The sequence below is a fragment of the Anser brachyrhynchus genome (genome assembly GCF_964034855.1).
Source record: "Anser brachyrhynchus genome assembly, chromosome: 4".
NCBI lineage: Eukaryota > Metazoa > Chordata > Aves > Anseriformes > Anatidae > Anser > Anser brachyrhynchus.
Window position 1 is genome coordinate 71,331,336 of NC_137698.1, and position 21,093 is coordinate 71,352,428.

The following is a 21,093-nucleotide window of genomic DNA, read 5'->3' on the forward strand; positions in this document are numbered from 1 at the left end:
GCAGGAAGTGCAAAACAGAGACATGGCCTATGCTGACCTTCATCAGCAGAGCCAGGTCATCATCGAATCTTGGTGTTCTCACACAGGGAAGAGACTGAGGGTAAGATGATTAAAAGTTTTTCCTTCGAGTGACGTATGTGAAAATATGCAATATATTGATACGTACCAGAAGGGACAATTAAACTTCAGTATTTATAAACATGTCAGTACATTGACATTTCCTACAAGAGATAATAATATACAAGAGGAGTGCAAATCAGAAGTTTTATTTTTTCCCCCACATACATAATTAAAAGAGTGAATGAACACACGGGACAGGGAGTCAGAGAAACTAGAAATATTTACAAAGACAGTTAAGCTATCCAATTTTTTCCATCTTCAAAATCAAGTCATCACAGATTTTTGTTAGTTCATCGTTTTCTTTAGTCTGTTAAAGAAAAAAAAGAAGAGTTACAGGTACATGTAAGCTATGCCACAGCCAAGTAGCAAGCTGAGTCACAATAAGTCACGTTTCCCAACACAGAATAAAAAGTCTGTTTATATGCTAGTGACTTACACAAATTTAGTCTAAAGGGACAGCCTACTTTATAGGTCTTATGGTACGCTTAAGAGGCCCAGGAAGTGAACCAGAATTAACTATAGTCTCTCTACTTGGACAGAATTCCATAGATCAATTTATATCTAAAAATTTTGGGAAAATTCGACTTTTCAGACTCGAGGTCATTTTGTTACATATACTGAAATTCAAGATGATAGCAACGGTTTGGATTTTAAACTTCACAAGACAGACAACTCTGTGGGATGATGCTTTGGTACTTTTACTGACATGTGGCAGTAGTTTCCAGCTTGTGTTAATTGCTTGCGTGGTTAAACCATTTTAATAAGAGTTCCTAACATAAAATACAAGAAAAATATAATCTTAACAGGAAAAAAATAGTTCTGTGCTAAATGGCTCATCTCGTCTTTCTAGTTACAGGCCTACTGTTTCCTCATTTATTCAAACCTTAGCCATAGCCGTAAAGACATAAATACAGGATTACTTTTTTCTTAACAGCAGGAATGCATCAGCATTATGTTTTTGAGTCCTCAGTGTTGGCAGAAGTGCAACCATGATGCAGTGGAACTAGGAGCATGCATTTCCAGCAATATAAGTTTTAAACCTCAGAAATACTTCTGTTTATTTGTTCTAACAAAGGAGACTGATGTGGCTTTACAAAGCATTTCAAGACTTCATTCATGAAGTATATTTGGTCGCAGTGTTTCATAAAGATTAAGGGCCTGAACAATATTGAAAGAGTTTGGCCAATACAAAACAGCTTGACTAGCGCTAATGGCTTACAAATCGTATGTCTACAAACAAGCTGAATCAGGCAGTTATTCAAGATCATTTCCAGATTCTGCTCTTGGATGTGTTTAAGTTTCAGAACACTAACTTCTTCAGTAGTTCAGAGAGCCTGCTGAGGCAGCAGCCTCGACTGGTCATTTCTGTGACCCACCTACGGGAACAAGCCCTTTTGCTCCAAAAAAAAATCTGTACATACAGATAAGGCACACGTCAATTATGTCAAGACTCAATTTCAGTACTTATTTCCCAACACCTACCTGGACAGCAGTCACCAAAACCAGCACAGTTACTACAACTATTTCCAGTAGTGGTGCAAGGTATTTCTTCAGCTTGTCTAAGGCAATAGCTTAAAGAGACTCACTCATGGCATTTTGACTAACCTTTTGTTCAAGGCTCCTCTCTAAAGACTGGATCCTCATTTGTTCTTTGCGAAGACTGGCTTGGAGTGCTGCAGTCTCCGATTTTGCTTTGCTTCGTACCTGGGCAATTTCCTCATTTGCTCTGGAATTGAAGCAAAATGAGTTTTTAATATCACCTTCAGACAACACAGCAGAACTGTTCACAGAATCACACTAGATTCTCATACTTTAAATATTAACCCCCCCCAAATCAATACTTTAAGCCAAGTTTTGGCATCAACAAGCCCCATTTTACAGCAACTGGGCAGAACTGCATATTTCACTCCTAGTACTCGGTTTCTTGGCTTGGTACTTACTGATGCAGCTTTTCTTCAGCATGTGCCTTTAGTGCCTGATATCTCTGTTCCTCTCTCTTAATTCTAGCCAGGTATTCTTCAGCACATTTTTTCAAAGCCTCTTCATTCTGTCCCAGGAAGAAGTTTAGTTGGCTTTTTATGTACTAGTATGTGCAAAAGTCTTTCCATTTTACAAGTCAGCTACTTAACTACACCAAAGTGACAGTATTTACCAACTAGAATAATAGGAACAATTGCTAAGTCCCATAAGCTTTGAAACAAGTGCAAAGCCTCCCTACTAATTCCAGCTCTTGACTTTAGCAACTCACTGTCTCCAGGTGATGCTTTAACTCCGTGCTAAGGAAAGGGCTTTGGAAAGCAGGGTGGAGAGATGGAAAGAATGCAAGATGAAGGAAGTCTTGCATTGGTTTCTGCTGAATAAGTCTAAGCATTTTGTATAAGAAACCATTGTTTATGATCATCATTAGCTTCATTCTTCCGTCTCTGAATGTTTGACTTCACCAGCTTAAGCTAAAGAACATTCAGTAAAGTATATCATTGACTTGTAATAGAAAATCCTCTTCAGCAACCATTCAACGCTACGTAGGGGAAAACAAGCTGCCCTTATGCAACAAATTGCTACAGTAGATTTGTCCCCATAATTAACAGAAAAACCAACATGCATACAATAAGAAACAGCTCATTTTTGTTTGAAAAGACTTCAGCTTCTAACAGAAAGATCATTATCATACTTTAAGCCAGCCACTAAACATAATAGATCATTTTTTAATCTTTAAAGCAGACAACTTGTTTTACAGGCTGTGCCTCTACTAGCTAATTAATGGCTGCTCTAGAAATTCATAACTTATGATCTTCTCTAAGAGAAAAGGAAGCCGTATTTATCTTGGAAGAATATTATTTGCATTATAGCATCTTACTTTAAGGTAACCCTCCAGCACTTCTTTCTGTTTTTCAAATCGCTTAAAGAGTTCAGAAAAAGATTTCTCCATAGAATTCAGATCTGAAATAACTTGCTGCTTCTCTTCCACCATCCTCTGGATTTCTTTCTTTGAAAGCTCCTTTTGCTTCTGAGCATCCTCTAAAGAAATTGGAGGTAACAGGGTTACACTCATGATAGTTATTGAATTAGTATAAAGCTAGATCCATAGTATGGACAAATAACCCCCCCAGATAACACTATGAAAAGAGATTTTCATAGTGTAATGTCTCCTCCAAAAAGGATGCTGGAAAGTAGCAATATTCTCTTAGTTTGCTACATATTCTCTTGTACTAACTCCAAGGCCATTAAAGATTGTGATTATCACAATAGTTGAATAACTGGAGAAGACTGGGATAACAAGACAAACTGGCCTGGCAAACCCTTCCAGGACAACTTTTTGCTAGCACACCTGAGCTACATTTCCCATAGGATTACTTTTGAAAAAGCATACACACAAAAAAAAACTAGCATACTGTTCAGTTTCCTTAAAGAACTACATTTAAGCAAGGCACAGATTTGGCTAATTCACTTGTCAGCTAGGACAATGTACCTATGTAACAAGAATTTTGCTTAATGGTCTTCAAAGTTAGAAAGACAAAATTGATGGAAGCAAATGCCAGATCAGTCCAGCAAGATCTACTGACATCCTATCGCTTAATTAAGGCCAGATAATAAACCGTTAAACAAGCTACAGACATCTGGATCTGCCAATTTTAATAAAGTGGTAGTTCACAGTCCACTGGAGCGTCAGAGGATGTTAGATGTGTTCATGCTTGCCTCCCAATGTCATTATTATCATCTACTAAATCAACACACAGCCATGTCTGTATGAATATTCATTGAAACGTTACCCTCTAAGTACCTTGTCTGAAACCTTATTCACCCTGAAAGCACTTGAAACATTAATGACATCAGAAGTGAAACAGTATTAAGTTCAGTTGGCAACCTTAGGCTAAGCACCGCCCCCAAAATAATTTAAAATGTAAATTCAGAACTTACCCATCATTTGGGTTATTGTACCTTCAAACTCAGCAACTATTTTTCTAAAAACGGAAAACAAAAGTTAAACCATAAGATAGAAGAAGTAGCTGGAGTAAATAAGCAGGCACAGAAGCAATGCTTACCCCATTTCCTTGTATTCCATATGAAGCTTGTCATACTTCTTTTTCCATTCGAGAGTCTCCAACTGTTTCTCTTGAACCTTTGAGGGAAAAGTAAACCCGTCTCTTTCTCAGGAAGTGATACAAGATTTGATACTAGGAACTGTCCAAAGGGTAGCTTAGTTATACTTAATTTTCCCCATGTCAAATTCTAACTGCTTAACAGGTTCGAAGTGAAGTGTTTCTTTACAAATTTGAGTCAAGTAAGACGTATGTGAAAACTAGAACTCAAACCACACGATTCCTAGTGTTACCAAATTTTCTCAGCTGGCAAGATCAGAGCCAGCTCAGTCCACCACTTGCCTGCTCTTATTCATCCTACACATAGGTCATTGCTCATGGGCCAGTAATGCTCTGTCAAGGAGTAACACTCTCTCAAGTGACATATATCCCCTTTTTATTTACAAATCAGATAAAGTAAGTCACATCTACTGACCATAACACAGGAAAGACAGCAAATACTGAAAGGCTATGCTGGTCAAGATTAAATTGCTGTTTAGAGTCATGTTTATTCAATAATCCCTCTCCCTACCACATTTCCAAATTTAAGACACCTCAGTCATCTTAAAAATAAACATAACTATTTCACATCAGTTTAATTAAAGCAGAGCTCACAGTAACAGCAAAGAGTGCTTTTACTGCTTTGCTTAATATTAAATACTTTGTGCCAACTCCAGGAATTCAGTTTTGTCCCAGGATTTCTACTAATAGCTATAATGTTGATAGTTGACTGTGCAGTGTGGGAGGCCTTGAACATCGAACAAGGCCCAGAACAGCCCTGAAATTTGAACAGGAGAAGGGAAGAGCACATGATTACTGCTGGCTTCCTCTTAAAGTTGCACGGTACACTGCAGTATACTGTTTTTTTGGCAGTTTTAAGAGTAAATGCATTTTAAGTGTACTGTAATATTTCAGATGGCAGGAAGTGAGCCACAAGTGAAAAAGAATAAAAAATAAGCAGAATCTGAACATTTCAGCTCAGGAGATATGCTTGCAGAAGGCATCAACAATAGTTAAGCTAGAAACAACTGCTAAAACAGCAAAAGCGTGTTAAGATAGAAGCTTTCATTAGCACACTCAGCTGAAATGGTTCAGCAGACAAAAAAAGCATGCTTTCATGAAACAATGTATTTGCTCAGAAGGAAAATACATTTTCCCTCCTCCTCTCATCAGCTTGAGTTGTTTCACAAAAACAACATCTTAAATTCAATCCATCTTGCTTTCAGGTTAATACAGTAAACACAAGCACTTCTATCCATTTTTAAGTGCCCCAACAGCCGGTGTAACAGTCACATCTGCCTTGCTGCAACTATTTCTACATGTTTAATGGTGCTCTAATCTCTCACTTCAAAGAAGTATGTTCAAAACATTACAAGCTTTACTCCCTGTTCTTATCTAACATCTTTGTTTTAGATCAGTGCACTAAGAGCTGACCCCTGCCAGAGTCACACATTTCTCATTTCGTGTACTAGACGACATACTGGATAAAAAGTTACTCCCAGAAAAGGTAGTATTTTTATACTCTGAAGGGAAAGAAAAAAATGTAAAGCAGCAAGAGGCTGCAGGTCACCTTCACTAAGGGCATTTACTGGTTGCAATATTGTTCACTGGGAATTTAGAATGCTGTTTTCTTCTTAAGTTAATTTTGAAGTGAAAGCTAGCTTTATGGAAACTGATGCTTCAGTCCTGCTCTTACAATATTCAGTATTAGTAAATTCACATAATCCAAAAGCTATAATAAAGTATCCATATTTTTAAAGTGAGGGAATGCACTATTCTTTTGGCATCAGGGAGAAGGTGGGGTTTCAAAAGTGATTTCTGTAGTGATTTAGTTACAGAAGATAATGAGGAAAGTACCCCAGGCATCAATACTTGGCCCAGTCCTGTTTACCATTTTCATTAACAATCTGGATGATGGGGGCACAGCATACGCTCAGTGAATTCACAAACGACACAAAAGGGAATGACCAATTCACCAGAGGGTCATGCTGTCGTCTAGAGGGACCTCAACAGGCTAGAGACGTACAAAGCCCTGCACCTCAGGAGGAACAACTGGCACCAATACATGCTGGGAGACACCCAACTAGAAAGCAGCTTTGCAGAAAAGGATCTAGGAATCCTGGTAGACACCAATTTGAACATGAACCAGCAACGTGCCCTTGCTCTTAAGAAGGCTAACGATTCTTGGATGCATCAGGCAAAGAGAGGCAATCCTTCCCCTCGCGATCCTTTCCCTCAGCATTGGTGAGGCTGCACCTGGAGTGCTGGGTCTAGTTCTGGATCCCCCAGTACTGGAAAGAGTCCAGCAGAAGTCCACCAAGATGGTGAAAGGACTGGAGCACTTATCCTATGAGGAGAGTTGAGACTATTCAGCCTGGAGAAATAAGCAGCTCATGGAGATTTCATCCATGTCTGTAAATACCTGAAGGGAAGATGCAAAGACCACCGAGCCAGGCTCTTTCCAGCAGCGCCCAGTGACAGGACAAGAGGCAACAGACAGAGGCAACACACAAAGACTGGAACACAAGAGGTTCCCCCCGAATATCAGGAAACAATTCTTTACTCTGCAGGCAACGGAACACTGGCACAGGTTGCCCAGAGAGGTTGTGGAGCTCCCCCCCCTTCAGAGAGCTTGAAAAGCTCCTGTACGTGGTCCTGGGCAGCCTGCTCTGGGTGGCCCTGCCTAAGCAGCCGTCAGACCACAAAGCCTCCAGAGGGCCCTTCCAACCTCAGCCATTCTGTGAGTCTGTGTTTAAAATCCCACTGACTCTTTCTGCCCCTCCCAACTAATATTAGTCCAGAGCGAGCTCCAGATCTCCCCACCACTTGTTTTAGTAGCTGGACATACTGACATGCCTCCCTATTCCACAAAGAAGTTATCACCACACTGAATTAACATTACAGATTTATCTTGTTTTACTGAAGTAATTATATGAAAAGCAGCCCCCCTCCTTCCCACTGATAAGAACAGATATTTCCTGGGTAGTTTAATAAGAAGTATTTTTGATAACTGGTATCAAGCCCCAAATCATTTTATCTGATAATGAATGCTTTTTAATATGGATCGGTTCTAAGGCAGAAAAGTGAAGTTTGACGTATTTGCTTAAATATCAGCTCTTCACGGTTCTATACTGATTGCTCCTATCAAGCACACAACAGGCTTTTGGGGATGAGATGTTTATGTCAAGTATGACTGATAGAACTGCCAAGCGTAGAACTCTACAACACATAATCTAAACAAAAGGGATTTTCAAGGCTATGCAAAGACAAATGTCACCATACCTCTCTTTTAACCAGTTCAACAGCTGCATCCATGTCTTTTTGGCTATATTTTAGTACATCTATAATAGCATCCACCGCAGCATCTGTGGAAGCAGCAAAAGGGAGCGGAGAAACGTTGCTAGTGAGGGAGTCTGGGATCAAGGAACCTGTGTCCTGTGAGGAGACAAAAGTTAAGTGATTCTGAATTTTTAATGCAATCATTATCTGTGTGTAGATTACTCAATGTAAATGAATATATTCCACTAAGCCCCCCCCAAATACATCCATAACTTAAATTACCATAGCTTTCTTATCTTGTAGGTATTTTGTAAAGCTACATAGTTATCTGAGGTGTAACAGAGTGCTAGCCACCAACTATCTGCTGTGTTTCTGATAGTTATGACACCACACTATTCCCTATGAGTAAATAAAACACCTTTTCAGGATGAGATACCGTGTGCAATTCTGTTCATACAAGGGTGTTCATTGCTCTGAAGCTTACACTGTATGACATCAAGTTTAATCAAAAAGTGTTTTTCATCTCAGCAGGGCAATTAAAATACAAGTTTGTCTTATTTTTGTGGCTTCAGCTGCATGAAAAAGATTGGTTGATTAAAGCATTTTTTAAAAACAGCTCAAATTCTCCTAGACTATGTGCAATGTCACCAGTTTCCACAAAAAAGATTTGTAATGTAAGAAAACTAAGTCCATCCAGAAGTTCAGCTTTGATATGAATAGTTATCCAACCCTTCTAGGACAACAATTTAAATAAGCCTTATGTATACTGCAATCTTTAGAAGCTGTGAAAGTCTTAACTCCAGATTCTGGCTGACCCCCTCCCCAAAATAACAACATGAAACCTAGCATCACTCCAGACATCCTTACAGAAGTTGTAAATGTTCCTAGAAGATCTAGTCCTTTTGGTTTTTCTTCATTTTGAAGACTCGCTGCAGGCTTTTCAGCTTCCTCAAGCAGTTTGCTTAGATCAGAAACAGGGCTAAAAACAAACACACAACATAATATTCAAGTGCTGCCTTTCCTTGTAACGCTACATACGACAGTCTAGATTAAATCAATACCTACCCACACTGTGGTGGAGCAGTCATGATGCTTGTACTTGTCTCGATGGTGCCAAAAATTGGTTTTCTTGGACTGTCTCTCAACAGAGGGTCAAACTTCAAATACAGCGATTGTTTCCTCAAAGCAGACTCTTTGAACTGAGGGGAAAAGGCATAAACTGGCAGATTTGCTGCTTCATAGAATAACACACACGCAAACCCCCACACAAATAACCCTCTGGAGAGAGGGTGAGCCTATTCTTCTGTGGCCAGAGTATTGTTCTCAGGAGAAAAATACATAAGCTTGTGGGCACTGAGTTCTTAAGTCCTTATGTAACATCAAGTGAACAGTCCTCTGCTCACAGATAGAACCGAAAGGGCAAACTTTTACTAACTATTCAAAACCAGTAAAGACGCTGAAAGATGGTACTGCAAACTGAATGAGCAGTCTTGTCTTTTGTTTTTGTTCACATAACAATAAGGACAAACACAGTATGACTAAAAGACAAATTTAATTTCTGTATATTCACTCTATACTCAAAGCCACTCCCACCCTAGCCCAAAGCAGGAGAAAAAACAACTGAACTGAACTGATTGAAACATGAAATAGCCAATTCAGAGTCAGATTTCCTGAAACTGCCCATGAAACGGAAAGGCTTAAAAGATCTTTTCAAGACAATGATCCTGCACTTTCAAAGCACGCTGTTCTTGCCGTTTGGGCAGAGATGGGAAATGTCATCCATCCAAACTTCACCACTGTAAGGAAAATGGCAAACTCTGCAAACCGGAAGCATAGGACGTCTGATCCTTTGCAGAATTGCTTATAACCATATTCCCCCCTCTCCACCATGCCTTACAGACACATTCCTATGAAATAAACCTGTATTTCTGTAAGCAAGTTCAAAGTTACTTCACAAAAACACTTAAGGCTTGACAGCTTCCTTTCCACCCAGCCAGGGAAGCAAACAAAGCATTTCAATACAATACTTACTGATGAAGTTCCAAACTGCTCCAGATAGTCTATTTCATTGCCCATTCCTAGAACTGGAAAAGAAATGATATGACAACGTTGCATCTTTGTTATCTCACAGTGAAGCATCTACAGCTATGCTGGTGTATACAGCCAGTAAGTTTGTGCTCCTATCTTACGAGCTCATTTTCCATCTGCTAAAAGATATTGTACTTTTATCTTAAAAAGAAATAAAATAAAAATCAGGCAAAGATTTCTAAGATAAATGAATTTATTGCCACTATTTTTCCCCAGATACCTGTAAGAATATGCAAAACTTAACACAGTTGAAGAACTTCTGTCGTTCCCTGGTTAAAGTGATAAGCACACCCAGATATTCTACTCTTTTATACAGTGTCCCGTGAAAGAGTAAGACTACCAATCACACCTTTAAAATTAGTATACAGCTCAAAGCTCAACCATGAAGACATAAGCCATTTCTCACACTGATTCCACTCAAGTATTAAGCTGCAGACCGCATTGAAGTCATTTGCTCATCCTTCCACACAATGATCCTACAAGGAATAACCTTTCCAGGTGTTTAACACCAGCTATGTGGTACGCGTTTGAGACGCATGTAAATGCAGAACAACCACCCACATAGCAAGAAGCAGTGAGTATTCAAGCAGTGCTGAGGGCTTGCAGTAACCCTCAAGACTCACAATTACAGGTAGTTGCATAGCTCTAGTGTTCTCCGTTTAGAAACCCCTTAATACCAGAAGTGATTTTAAGGGCAGAGGTTTTCTTCTTAAAAAAAAAAGCTGCCACTGAAGCTCCAAATAGATTATTTCTACACAAGCTTAGGTTTCATCTTCACAGGCAGCTGATTGCTGATAGACAGCTATTTGAGTTTAGCTTAATCCATTAATACAGAAAAAGTCAGAAGCAAGCTCAGGTACATTTCCCACCCTGCTAGTTACTGTGTTGGGCTTTCTTTTCCCCCCCAACAATCCTTCCAGAAGAGCAAAATGGAAGATAAAAGCTAAAATCAGTACTAAAACTGAAGAGAAATACATGCACAGAAGTTACTGTAACAATATCTTCCATTTTGCTCTGAAGGAGTATCCTTACCTTCTGCTGACGGTCTGAAGAGCTCTTCAGGTTCAGTGCTTGCTGTCTGCTCATCTGCTGTTATTTCAGTTTTGTGTGAGCTAGGTTTAGTTTCTACCGCAGACGTTGACCTTTTCCCACTGTCAGCAGAAACTAAATTATCTTGAGATGGGGCATTATCTGGAGACACTTTAGATGGGCTTATTTGCTTCTCCTGAAGAGAAAAAAACAATCCTTTTTATTGTTTAAAATAAAAATTTAAATGCAATATGAAAATCACAATAATAATAAAATTGGTTTGTCACAAATTAGCTGTGCAACCAGGATAATAAGCCTCAGTAATTCACAGACATAGGAACTAAACAGTACCAACACTAAGTACAGGAGCCACTTTTTAAGAATCCACACCCTTGTGTTTGTCCTTCTATGCAACTGCTGATCAAAAATGATACCACATACCAAGGCACCAATTGTCTGTCTCTGATGTTACCTTCAAAAGACAAGTCGGCACAGTTTACATTCACTCTAGAACTGCTGAAGCTTCATAAAGAAATATTCCTTGGATAAAATATCAAACATGGGTCTGACAAGGCTAAGTTGCAAAGAACTTTGTTCCATGGAACAATTTGGTAAGAGCTGGCTATCTTTCCTATACCTTACCATTGCTGGTGCCTCTGGACATTCAGCTTCTCCTTGAACCCCTGGAGTGTCTTGCATTCTTGGCTTGCCTTCTACCACATTCTGTTTGCCGATTTCCCTTGGTGGGGAGAGGAAAAAAAAAAAGAGAGTCAAAATCCCAGTCACAGACAGTTCTGAATTTTATTTATCAGATATACTGAAGCACTGAATAAAATAAGCTTATTTGAGCGCTTCTACTGCCAAGTACAGGAAGCTTCAAGGAAGATGAGGATGTAAATTCTCTGTCTTGCCTGGTCACAACTTAAATGACAAAGCTCTGCCTCCATCAGAAGCAGTGCTATGTGGGAAGCAGAAAAATCACAGCAGTATCACTTGTTCCTATTCACTTAACACCCTTCTCATTTCCATTTGAGCAGCCCAACATTTTTATTTTCATTTTTAAACTAAAGATAGGCTTTTGTTTAATGAAGAGCAGAATTACAAGCAGACTGCTATTTTTTTCACCAAAGCAATGCTGTGATTCTTGGTGTAAGCCACAGAACTTCATTAGAGAGGTCCAATACTTCAGTTAATGCTGACAGCATAACTTTCCACTTTGGTAAACTGTAGCTGATTACAGTACACTGGGAGCAAGAGCGCAAACATTTCTGTCAAATCAGCATCTCCTGGCAGTCTACTTCAGGTGAGTTCCTGGCTGCCTATTGTAATGCTGACATTTTAATAGTTACACTTCCTAGGAAAAGCAACACAACATCTCCCATTCTCAAGTAGAAGCTTGCTTCATCTGGTGCCAAAAAAAATAGAACTTTCATGACAAGCATTTTTATAGGAGATAGCATTCAGATACCAAGAAAATGCAAGGAAGAAACAGCACCTCAGAGTTTAGCCAAGACACTAAGTATAGAACAGAACTGCCTAGTTCTTCCGTGTAGTACCTGATGTGCAACACTGCCTACTTACCTGTTCACTGAAAGATAATAGCAGTTACCTGATACTTCACATTTTACTTTAATCTTGGAATAGGTAAAGAGCTACTTGACCAAGGCATTAATGCTCTTCCCATGTAAGTCTACCCCCTTCCCTTCCTCCAAATTTAAGGATATCTTTTGCCCAGAGCTAGCCATGGTTTCTCCAATGAAATCTTAGCTGCTGCGACATGTTGTGTTAAAGGTCACCAAGTGCAATATAAGCAAGCCAGCCTTGGAGGAAGAAAGTCAAGGAGGTGTAGGAGTCTAATAATTATTAGATAGACACCATCTAACTACTTTTTCCTCACGAGTTCAAGGCACTTCTACTTTCAGTTACACAGATTTACTTACGGACTTCTGGGTTCTTTTCTCTCAAGAATTTCATCAGTAATTGGTCTGTCATCCTGCTCCACTGGAAGAGGCTCCTTTCTTGGTGAGGTGTGATCCTGCTCCTCTTGCAGGTGAGCTTTCTGAGAGCTAGGTTCAGAGCATTCGGGTGAGGTGGAAATTTTAGAGCCTCCTCCAAAGGGATTAAAGTTTGGATCATCAAGTTTGTCCCAGTCAAACTTATAAGATGCTTTTGGAACAGGAATTTCATCTTCCACATTACTTTTATTTTGTACTTCAGTATTCTCTGGCTTTGTTTTGGTAGTCAGAATTTTTTTGGAAGGTGGTTTAATTCCAGGTCTTTTACCTAGTTTCTTTGGAGGTGGTTTTCTAGCACCGGTATTATCAAAGTCAAATTCCAGTTTTACTGGTCCAGCTTTGGGGACACCAGGCTTTTCTGAAGGTTCCCTTTTGGAGACAGCAGGCTCTTCCGGAGGCTTCAACTCTTCTGCAGAAGCTTTTTCTCCTACTGAAACATTCTGAAGCTTTGATTCCCCGGTTTTAGAAGAATCAGTTACATCAGAGCTACTAGGACCCAGATTGCCAGATTTATCAACTTGGTTTACTTCTGTGGAAGTTGACTCCTGCAAAGAGTCACTGATAGCTTGCTTTGGGGACAGCTTGGGTTTGTTAGACTCCAACTCTGTCAAGACAGATTCTTTTCCAGCAAAAAAAGTATTCTCCTCTTCACTTGGATGCTCAGTACTTGCTATAGCTGAAGAAGCTGTACTATCCAGTGGAAGAGAATTACTACTTTTTTCAGAAGTTTTCCCAGGGCTGCTAGATACTCTTACAGGAGACTTTTGCAGATTTCCAGGGGAGTTCTGCAGCTGCACTGAACTCTGAAAGGGATTGATGTCATTTAAGTTATCAAAATCAAGATTGTAGGAACCTCGGCTCTTTACTGGCATCTCATCATCTGGGAAAGCAGCAGCACTGACTTTCTCTGGCATTTGTGTATTTATCTCCGTATTACTTGCTTCAGCTTCAGTCTTTTGAAGACTCGGGCTGCATTAAAAAAAAAGTCAAATCACACATGATATAGCTATTTTTTAGATATCATTTCACATCATCTTTAAAGAGATATTTGCACAAGTAGCTTTCTTCAGATAATAAAAATTACTGGCGTAATAAGAGAGCAGCTGAGAGCAAAAGAATACCCTAAAAGCAAAAATTCAGCTGCCACCTGAACAGTCTGAAATCACAAGCTAGCACATACAAGCTACATGAAAAATCAATCTTTGAAGGTACTCTGTATTCTTACGTTCTCAGTTTTACACACAACTACCTTACGCCAGTCACCTCTGATGACCTGTACTCACTACAACATGCAGACATTTCCATGTCACTAAGCAGTGTGAAATACACGTTGCTTAGGAAGAGTTATTAACAGCAAGGAGTTTGAGGAAAGGCACAACAAGTTGTACATTTTTGTGTAACTTCATCCATGAGTCATGACCGAGTCACAAGACAAAGACTAAACTAAATTATGATTCAGGTTCTCCCATTCTAGTCAATGCTCCATCTGGTCACCAACAGATTTTTCCCCCCCCTACTGAAAGTATCCACTAGGATATCAACTGCACAGGCCTATATGTCAAAACAGATCCTGCATTTCAGGCACTCTGAACTCAATACAACACAAAAGCTGAAGAGCAAAGCAGTATACAGGAGAATACTTCTCGAGTAAGTAAAACATAAGACTCTCTAGCAGAAGAAACAGGTTAAAGAATGCGTTTGTGTACTCACTACTGCAGGGTATTCTACAAGTCATTGCTCTCCATGTTATTTCCCCAAACTTGACTTAACTTCTGAGGCTTTGCCTCAGACTGCAGAGAGTTAAGCCATTACTTCCTGAAACAGGATTTCCTCCCATTGTTTTGTCCCTGCTCAAAGTAGCTATTTCTATGTGCCATTCATATCTGCTGTAGAGCAGGTCATGATTAAAAGCCCGTCAGTAAAAACACTACTCTGATAAGCCCAAAAGCAAAGGCGGGAGATAGAGTTCAGGAAGTTCTTCTCACCGGGTTGGAGTGCCTCTTCCCTGCGATAGTTCAGCCCCAGACTTGTTCAACTGCTCAGGCCCCTCCCATTCTCCTTCAGTGCTTAACCTAATAAATGCCAGCCCAGAGCAAGACACCTGCTTGAAACTTGGCTTACTTTGTTCAGAGACCAGTCAAAAGTGACCTCCTTCAGCAAGGCCCACTCCTTTAGTTTGTTTGCTACAAACAGATTCTTATATTTTAAATGTAGAAAAGATATGCACGGTAAACGTGCTGTCTTGACACACACTCATGCCCCTAATTAAAGCCAATCAGGTGCTAGCCTTTTTAACTCAGTTGAGCCATGCATGTACCAAATCTTTCTTTAAACAATAGGTTTGAGGCATAAACATAATTAAGTTACTTAAAAATTGAGGTGGCTGGCTCAGATGTACTTTTCTAAACTAGAGTGTATATACAAATTTAAAGCTGAAGCAAACCTAAATACTTAATGAACATGTAAGCATTCAATTTTTCTCCTTTCTCCCTCTACCAAACACAAGAAGTGGGATCAAATGAATACGATAGGGTAGTTGAAAACAAAAGGATGTACTTCCTTACAGAAGACAAAGTTAAGATCTGAGGCTTCTTGCCAGCCACTGGGCACTGTAGATGCCAGATGTTTGCACAAGTTTAAGAAGGGACTGAAAATTCAGTAAGAAAAATACGCATTGAGGCCTGCCTATTTAGATAATATTTTATCATTATACCATTATAGCAATACTTGTAGTAAAAGAGAGGTTGCAAAACCCTAAACTGTAACATTGCAGACACCTTGTGCTCTTCTCTAGACAGTTGCCACCAGCCTCCTTAAGACCCAGACTGCTAGACTGTTCTTACTTGGAATTGACATGATATTCCCTGTGTTATTAGATTTACTTTAATCTTAACACTCCTTGGCTCAAGGTGGCAATTCAAGCTAACCCTCCAGAAGATGTATCCTAAAGGGAAAGCCTAAAGAGATAAAACAGTACCTAACATAAAAAAGATGAAATTTTAAGGCTTGATTAACTTCAGAATAGTCATAGCCCTGCATGAAAACCTTACCGTAGGAAGCAGTTTCACATTCTCTGCCTAAAGTGCTTCTTTTCTCTTAAATTATTTATGCTTACTAGGATAAATATATACACTAAGAAATATATCTTGTTATAGTCATCTCTAGGAAATCAGTTACTAAAGGAATTAAAAATCTAGTTCAATATTCAATATTACAACCACAAGAAGGCTTTCTTAGAAGTAGATACAGTTATCTTTGGAAGAAGTTTGTGTATCAAAGTCAGCATTAATTTTTGCTATTTCCATCTTGTTACAAAATACAATATTACAGTTCAAATATACAGGTTTATAAAGGGGGAAATTAGCTTGCAGATGTCCCCCATTGCTAATGCTGCTAGCAGTGAATACTCTACTTACTCAATACTGATGGGTGCAGATAAAAGATCATCCTGCAGGGCTTCACTGCAATCATCGAGTGTGAAAGTAGACTCAAGTTTGTCTGTCATGGTAGGACTCAAGATTTTTCGAGTTTGAGGATCTCTTAGAGGAGTTTGAAAGGTTACCTTTAAGAAAGTGACGGGGGAGGGCAGGGGGAAGGAAAAAAAGAAGAACGTGAACACCAGAACATTTTCAAGCTCCAAACAGCATACGCATTCAGTAGTGTAGCTCATAGGAGGAAGAAGAACATAATCAATATGAAAGCAAAACTTTACCTTCATAGCTTTTGCCACACTTTTTGGTGGCAAGTTTTCTTTCTGGGACAGGCGCAGAATGGAAGGTCTTCCTGTAGGTTCCGGTGGTGCGAAGCAAAAACCACAGTCTTCCGCTGCTAGATCATCACTGATGTTTTCTCCATTTTCTCCATTTTCTGCATTTAAAATCTGCAGACTCATTCTAGAATATCAACACATACAACATCACTGCATGAATGAGAGGGTGTGGTCAGCCAGATGCACTTTCAGATAACTGAAGTTGGAAGCCTAGCACTGGCTAGAAAAAAAAACAGCTTCAAAAGCAGCGTTAAAAGCATTCAAAATCCTGACATGAAAAGGTACCTCGAGACTATGAAAGCATCTAAATGCAGCATTTGTCCGGCCCCTCTGCTTTTGCTAGTGGTCTAGGCAGTTAATTGCTAATATTATGCTTTCCAGTTAACATACTACCCTACTAATTAAGCTGCCCATCCTTTAGAAGGAGCTCTATCATTTGCAAGTTTCTTCATTCCCAACCCCTTAAAACCAGCAGCGACGTGCAGTCACGTCTCTTGTAATAGGGCATCCAGCTAAGCAAAATTACAGCTTTTGCAAGGGGCAGATGACAATCATTCCTCTATTTTATTCACATGGTCTCATTTCTACATTGTATATCAGCAAAAAACAAAACAAATGTGTTTAGTTAGGGTGTGTTTAGGATCAGAGTCCTGAATAAGATTATTCAGCTTTTTCCAGCACTGTCTGAACACATACTGCTTTTGTGAAGCACATATACTTAAGAATCCTTTGTTGTATAGACATTACTAGTATGTAAATCTGAAAAAAAAAGTAATTAATAGATATTTCTGAAATATTGCTCTTAAATAAGACATGCACAAAGCTTTACTAGACCATACAGGCTTGTCTAATTTTCCTAGTATTTCAAATGTGAAGGACTTGAAACTAAAGCTTCCATCACATCTAAGATCAAAGATGAAAATAACTTAGGAATACAAAAAGAACGCTCCAAGTATCCCAGGCAAGCTAACATGTTTTATGTACTTGAACTCAGCCTACTTTTAATTCCCATTGGAGTCTCCTCTGTTTTTAAAAATTAAAGCAACAATTCTCAGTGGTGCTACTGACAACACAAAAAACCAAAAAGAACCAGAACACAAGAGCCACTTTAAGCAAGACCTAGGTATAACCAGTGTCCATCAAGGATGACTCTTGAGAAGCACAGTTATCTGCCAGGCCTCTCGCCAAGTGATTTCTTTCAAAGGAATTAAAATTAGAAGGGATGAGACATGACTTATGCAAGATAACCAGGATCATCAAGTAGAGATGTTGGCTTTCTGCACCGGATAACCATTCCAAATGATCTCAAAAGCTTGATTTGAACCAACAGCTGACCATTAGCTTCTTTTTCCATCCTCCATCATGCAGTCAACAAAATTGGCAGAGGAAGACTCCAAATGATCATTTTAATTTTCATAAAAAGGTAACAAGAACACTCCCACTGAAAGCTTTAAGTCACGTTTTCAATCTCGTTGCCCTTGTATATTCAAATTTCCATATTTAAGTCTCTGCATACATCTCCCCACTCTTACAATAATCCTTATGGGAGAGTCTGCTTCCTACTCTCCACTGAGCTCAGCTGCTTTGTCTGAGAAACTGACAACAGCAGGGTTTTAATCAGCAATAGAATGCAAACAACAGATATGGAAGCAATGCAAAGTAGGCCTCTATTTGTTATTTCTTCATTCTTTCCTTAGCTTTCACCACACTCATACTTTAGCCCAAGTTATTTTACACACAAAATATTTTTACATTAACCTGTAGAACTTGAAATAAAGCACTTCAGTGCAAGCTAAAATTGGGACAACAAATCAACAAATCTTTAGTTATTTTGTGCAACCAATTAGTTTAGAAACAAAGCCTAAGATGTGATGAAGTTGGCAGCACCTTTAAAACAAGCTCCATAAGCATGGGATGCTCACTTGGAGACTTCAGGCTTGTTATTCAGCTACACGTGCACCAGATTCAGATCACTAAAATGGTTAACAAATTGATCCTGTATACATGTATGTATAGTTGTCCAGACTTTTAGATATTAAATCTAGAAGTCAAATTCTGCATTTATTTAAAATATTTAAGTAAAAAAAAAAATACATCTTTGTCTGAGGTGGTCAGTGGCCAATGCATGCAAGTAAGGGTTGTGAAAGACAAGTTTTTCCCCCACTATGACCAAAATGAAGATCCCAAAATGAAACTGCTTCGTGTTTCTGAAGAATATTTATCTATGTACAAGCAGCAGTCTTCCATTCTGTATTTGAGAACATAAGTCTGGTGACACCAAGTGAATCCAATTTATAAATTGAGGGCTTCCTGGCAGCTAACTGTTATTTACTACTGGTCCCAGGTACACAACACCCAATACACCAGTATGGTCTCAAATGCCTGCACTGAACATGCAAAGCAAAAGCAGATTGTTTTTTCCTACTTATTTTTCCTTTTGAAGCCCTCCAGCAGCTAAATACAGAGCACTCACCCCAGACAAAGTAATGCAGTACGACCAACATTCACACCCCGTATTTCAGGCTGGTTTTCACATGTTAACTGCAGCTCACACATAACTAAGTGACCCAAGGCACGTGCTGCTGTGTTTCCCCACAGAGCTGACAGCTATCTTTTCACAGAAGGGTTGAGGTTGGAAGGGACCTCCAGAGATCATTAGTCCAAACCCCACTGCTCAAGCAGCATCACCTAGAGCATGCTGCACAGGACCACATCCAGGCGGGCTCTGAGCATCTCCAAAGAAGGAGACTCCACAACCTCTCTGGGCAGCCTGTTCCAGTGCTCCGTCATCCAAACCGTAAAGAAGTTCTCCCTCATATGGCAATGAAGCCTCCTGCGGTTCAATTTATACCCGTTACCCCCTGTCCTATCACTGGCCACCACTGAGAAGAGTTTGGCCCCATCCTCTTCACATGGTCCCCGCAGGTATTTGTAGAGATTGACGAGGTCCCCTCTCAGTCTCCTCTTCTCTAGGCTAAGCAGGCCCAGCTCACTTAGTTTTTCCTCAAAAAAAAAAAGTAAAAAATCTTTCCTTTCTAGCACAAACAGCTCAGCACCAGCGATGACTTTTCCCGTTAACAGCCTCCTCCACAATCATAGCCTGCCCGACTGCAGAGGCCACCCGACTCCCAAACCGTTTGAGGGACGAGAACCCGCAGCAGCCCCAGCACAGAACAGCCGTGGGGGGCAGCAGTCAGCCCCCTCACCCCACTCCCTTGCGGGGGACCAAAAGGCGGCCTCAGCCCTCAGCAGCCGAGCCAGAAACGAGCATCTCCGCTAACCAAGCCCCCCCCCCAGCCCCTGTGGACCCCAGGCTCACAGAACCAGACCCGTACCCCCCTCCCCTCAACCCCACGCCCCCCCCCCCCGAGAACCCCCTACACCGCCCCCAAAACCCAAGGACACCTCAAGCCCTTCCTGAGCCCCCCGCCGCCCCCTGAGCCCTTCCTCTTGGCCCCAACCCCATAAAACCCCTCACAAGACCCCCCCACACACCCACAAAACCCTCCCAACCCCCCCCCGACCCCCCAAAAACCACAGAGAGGTCCCCAAGCGCCCCCCAAAGCGCAACGAGGACCCCCTCACTCCCCCCACAGCCCTACCTGCCGGCAGGACCCGGGACCGAGCCCCCTCAGCGCGTCCAGCGGGACCCGACAGGCACCAACCCCCCTCCGCCACTGCCTCAGCCGCCGCCGCCTCAGGATTTCAAATTTCAACGGCGGCTCCAGCCGGCGAATGGGGAGCGTCATTCACAACGCCTTAGCCAATCGGGAAAGCGCGCTGCCAGGTGGGGCGGGGACCGAGGGGCGCCGTGCCAATAGGGCACCGCGGAAGGGGGTGTTGCCGCGTGAGGCATGCTGGGAAGTGTAGTTTGCGGCGCTCCGCCGTGGCGCCGCGCTGCGGCCTGTTATGGCTGAATGGCTGAGCGCTGCTTCCCGCTAGGGCATGCATCTGCTGGTTCTGTGGGGAGAAAACTCAGTGTTTGGTGCTCTTCAGGGTAAATTTGTGGTGTTACTGACACCCTAAGCTCGGGCCCCACAGGACGGAAGTGTAGTCACTTCACCAGGGCAGAGAGTTGGGTCCGTAAATCCTGTGTTAAATAACTCCACTTTTCGGTGTGACATTTTAGAAAAAGAACATTTTCATTCCCAAAACCCACTTGCAGCAGAAGGAAGTGAGCTAAGAGGGCTGCTGCAAAGTGCTGAAAGCCCATACGGATTTTCATGGACCCAGGCGGGTGCCTGCCTGTGCTCATTGGTCTGTGCTACACCCCCCCGATGTCCACACAAAGCAAAAACGGGTAAAAAATTACAGGTATAGACTAATACTCTCTGTGTAGGTGACTGGAGGAGTCAGGTCTGAGCCAACAGTGGGCTGGCTTTATGAGGGGTCGCTGGAAATAAACCCAGAGCATCCCCTGAGAGAGCTCATGAAATGCTGTTGTGTTTTTTTTCCCATTAAGATCCTTTAAAAGAAATGAAACTTGCTGATACAGAAAATAATGCAGGATCAGCTCAGAAGTTGGAAAAGTTTTAGGTCCATGTTTAAATTTTGGTTCTGTTGAGAAATCCGTGTTGGTAAATAAATCCACATGGAACTTCAGGACTTTTGCACAACTGTCCCACATAGCTGCTTTTGCTAGAGTATTTTGCCTCTCCTCCCTCCTCCCGCAGGCACAATAACTTCCACAACATCTCAGCTATTCTGCTTCAAC

General features: G+C 40.9%; 1 protein-coding gene across 2 annotated transcripts; it reads right to left on the bottom strand.

Annotated features, from left to right (window-relative positions):
• Positions 1 to 250: 250 nt before the first annotated feature.
• TACC3 (transforming acidic coiled-coil containing protein 3) lies at positions 251 to 20,135 on the bottom strand. Of its 2 annotated transcripts, XM_080592207.1 has the most exons (16): positions 19,982 to 20,135; positions 16,323 to 16,503; positions 16,027 to 16,172; positions 12,536 to 13,579; positions 11,238 to 11,334; positions 10,599 to 10,791; positions 9,510 to 9,562; positions 8,544 to 8,677; positions 8,346 to 8,457; positions 7,482 to 7,634; positions 4,164 to 4,240; positions 4,039 to 4,082; positions 2,978 to 3,138; positions 2,061 to 2,167; positions 1,726 to 1,846; positions 251 to 427 (listed from the first exon to the last, which is right to left on the bottom strand). In XM_080592207.1, exons 2-16 carry the CDS (start codon positions 16,500 to 16,502, stop codon positions 359 to 361), a joined length of 2,691 nt encoding a protein of 896 aa, XP_080448333.1. In that variant the 5' UTR covers position 16,503; positions 19,982 to 20,135; the 3' UTR covers positions 251 to 358. The 2 variants fall into 2 exon arrangements, with proteins under 2 accessions (XP_080448333.1, XP_080448334.1); XM_080592208.1 differs by lacking the exons at positions 16,027 to 16,172; positions 16,323 to 16,503; positions 19,982 to 20,135 and adding an exon at positions 14,321 to 14,575.
• Between the last annotated feature and the right edge of the window lie 958 nt (positions 20,136 to 21,093).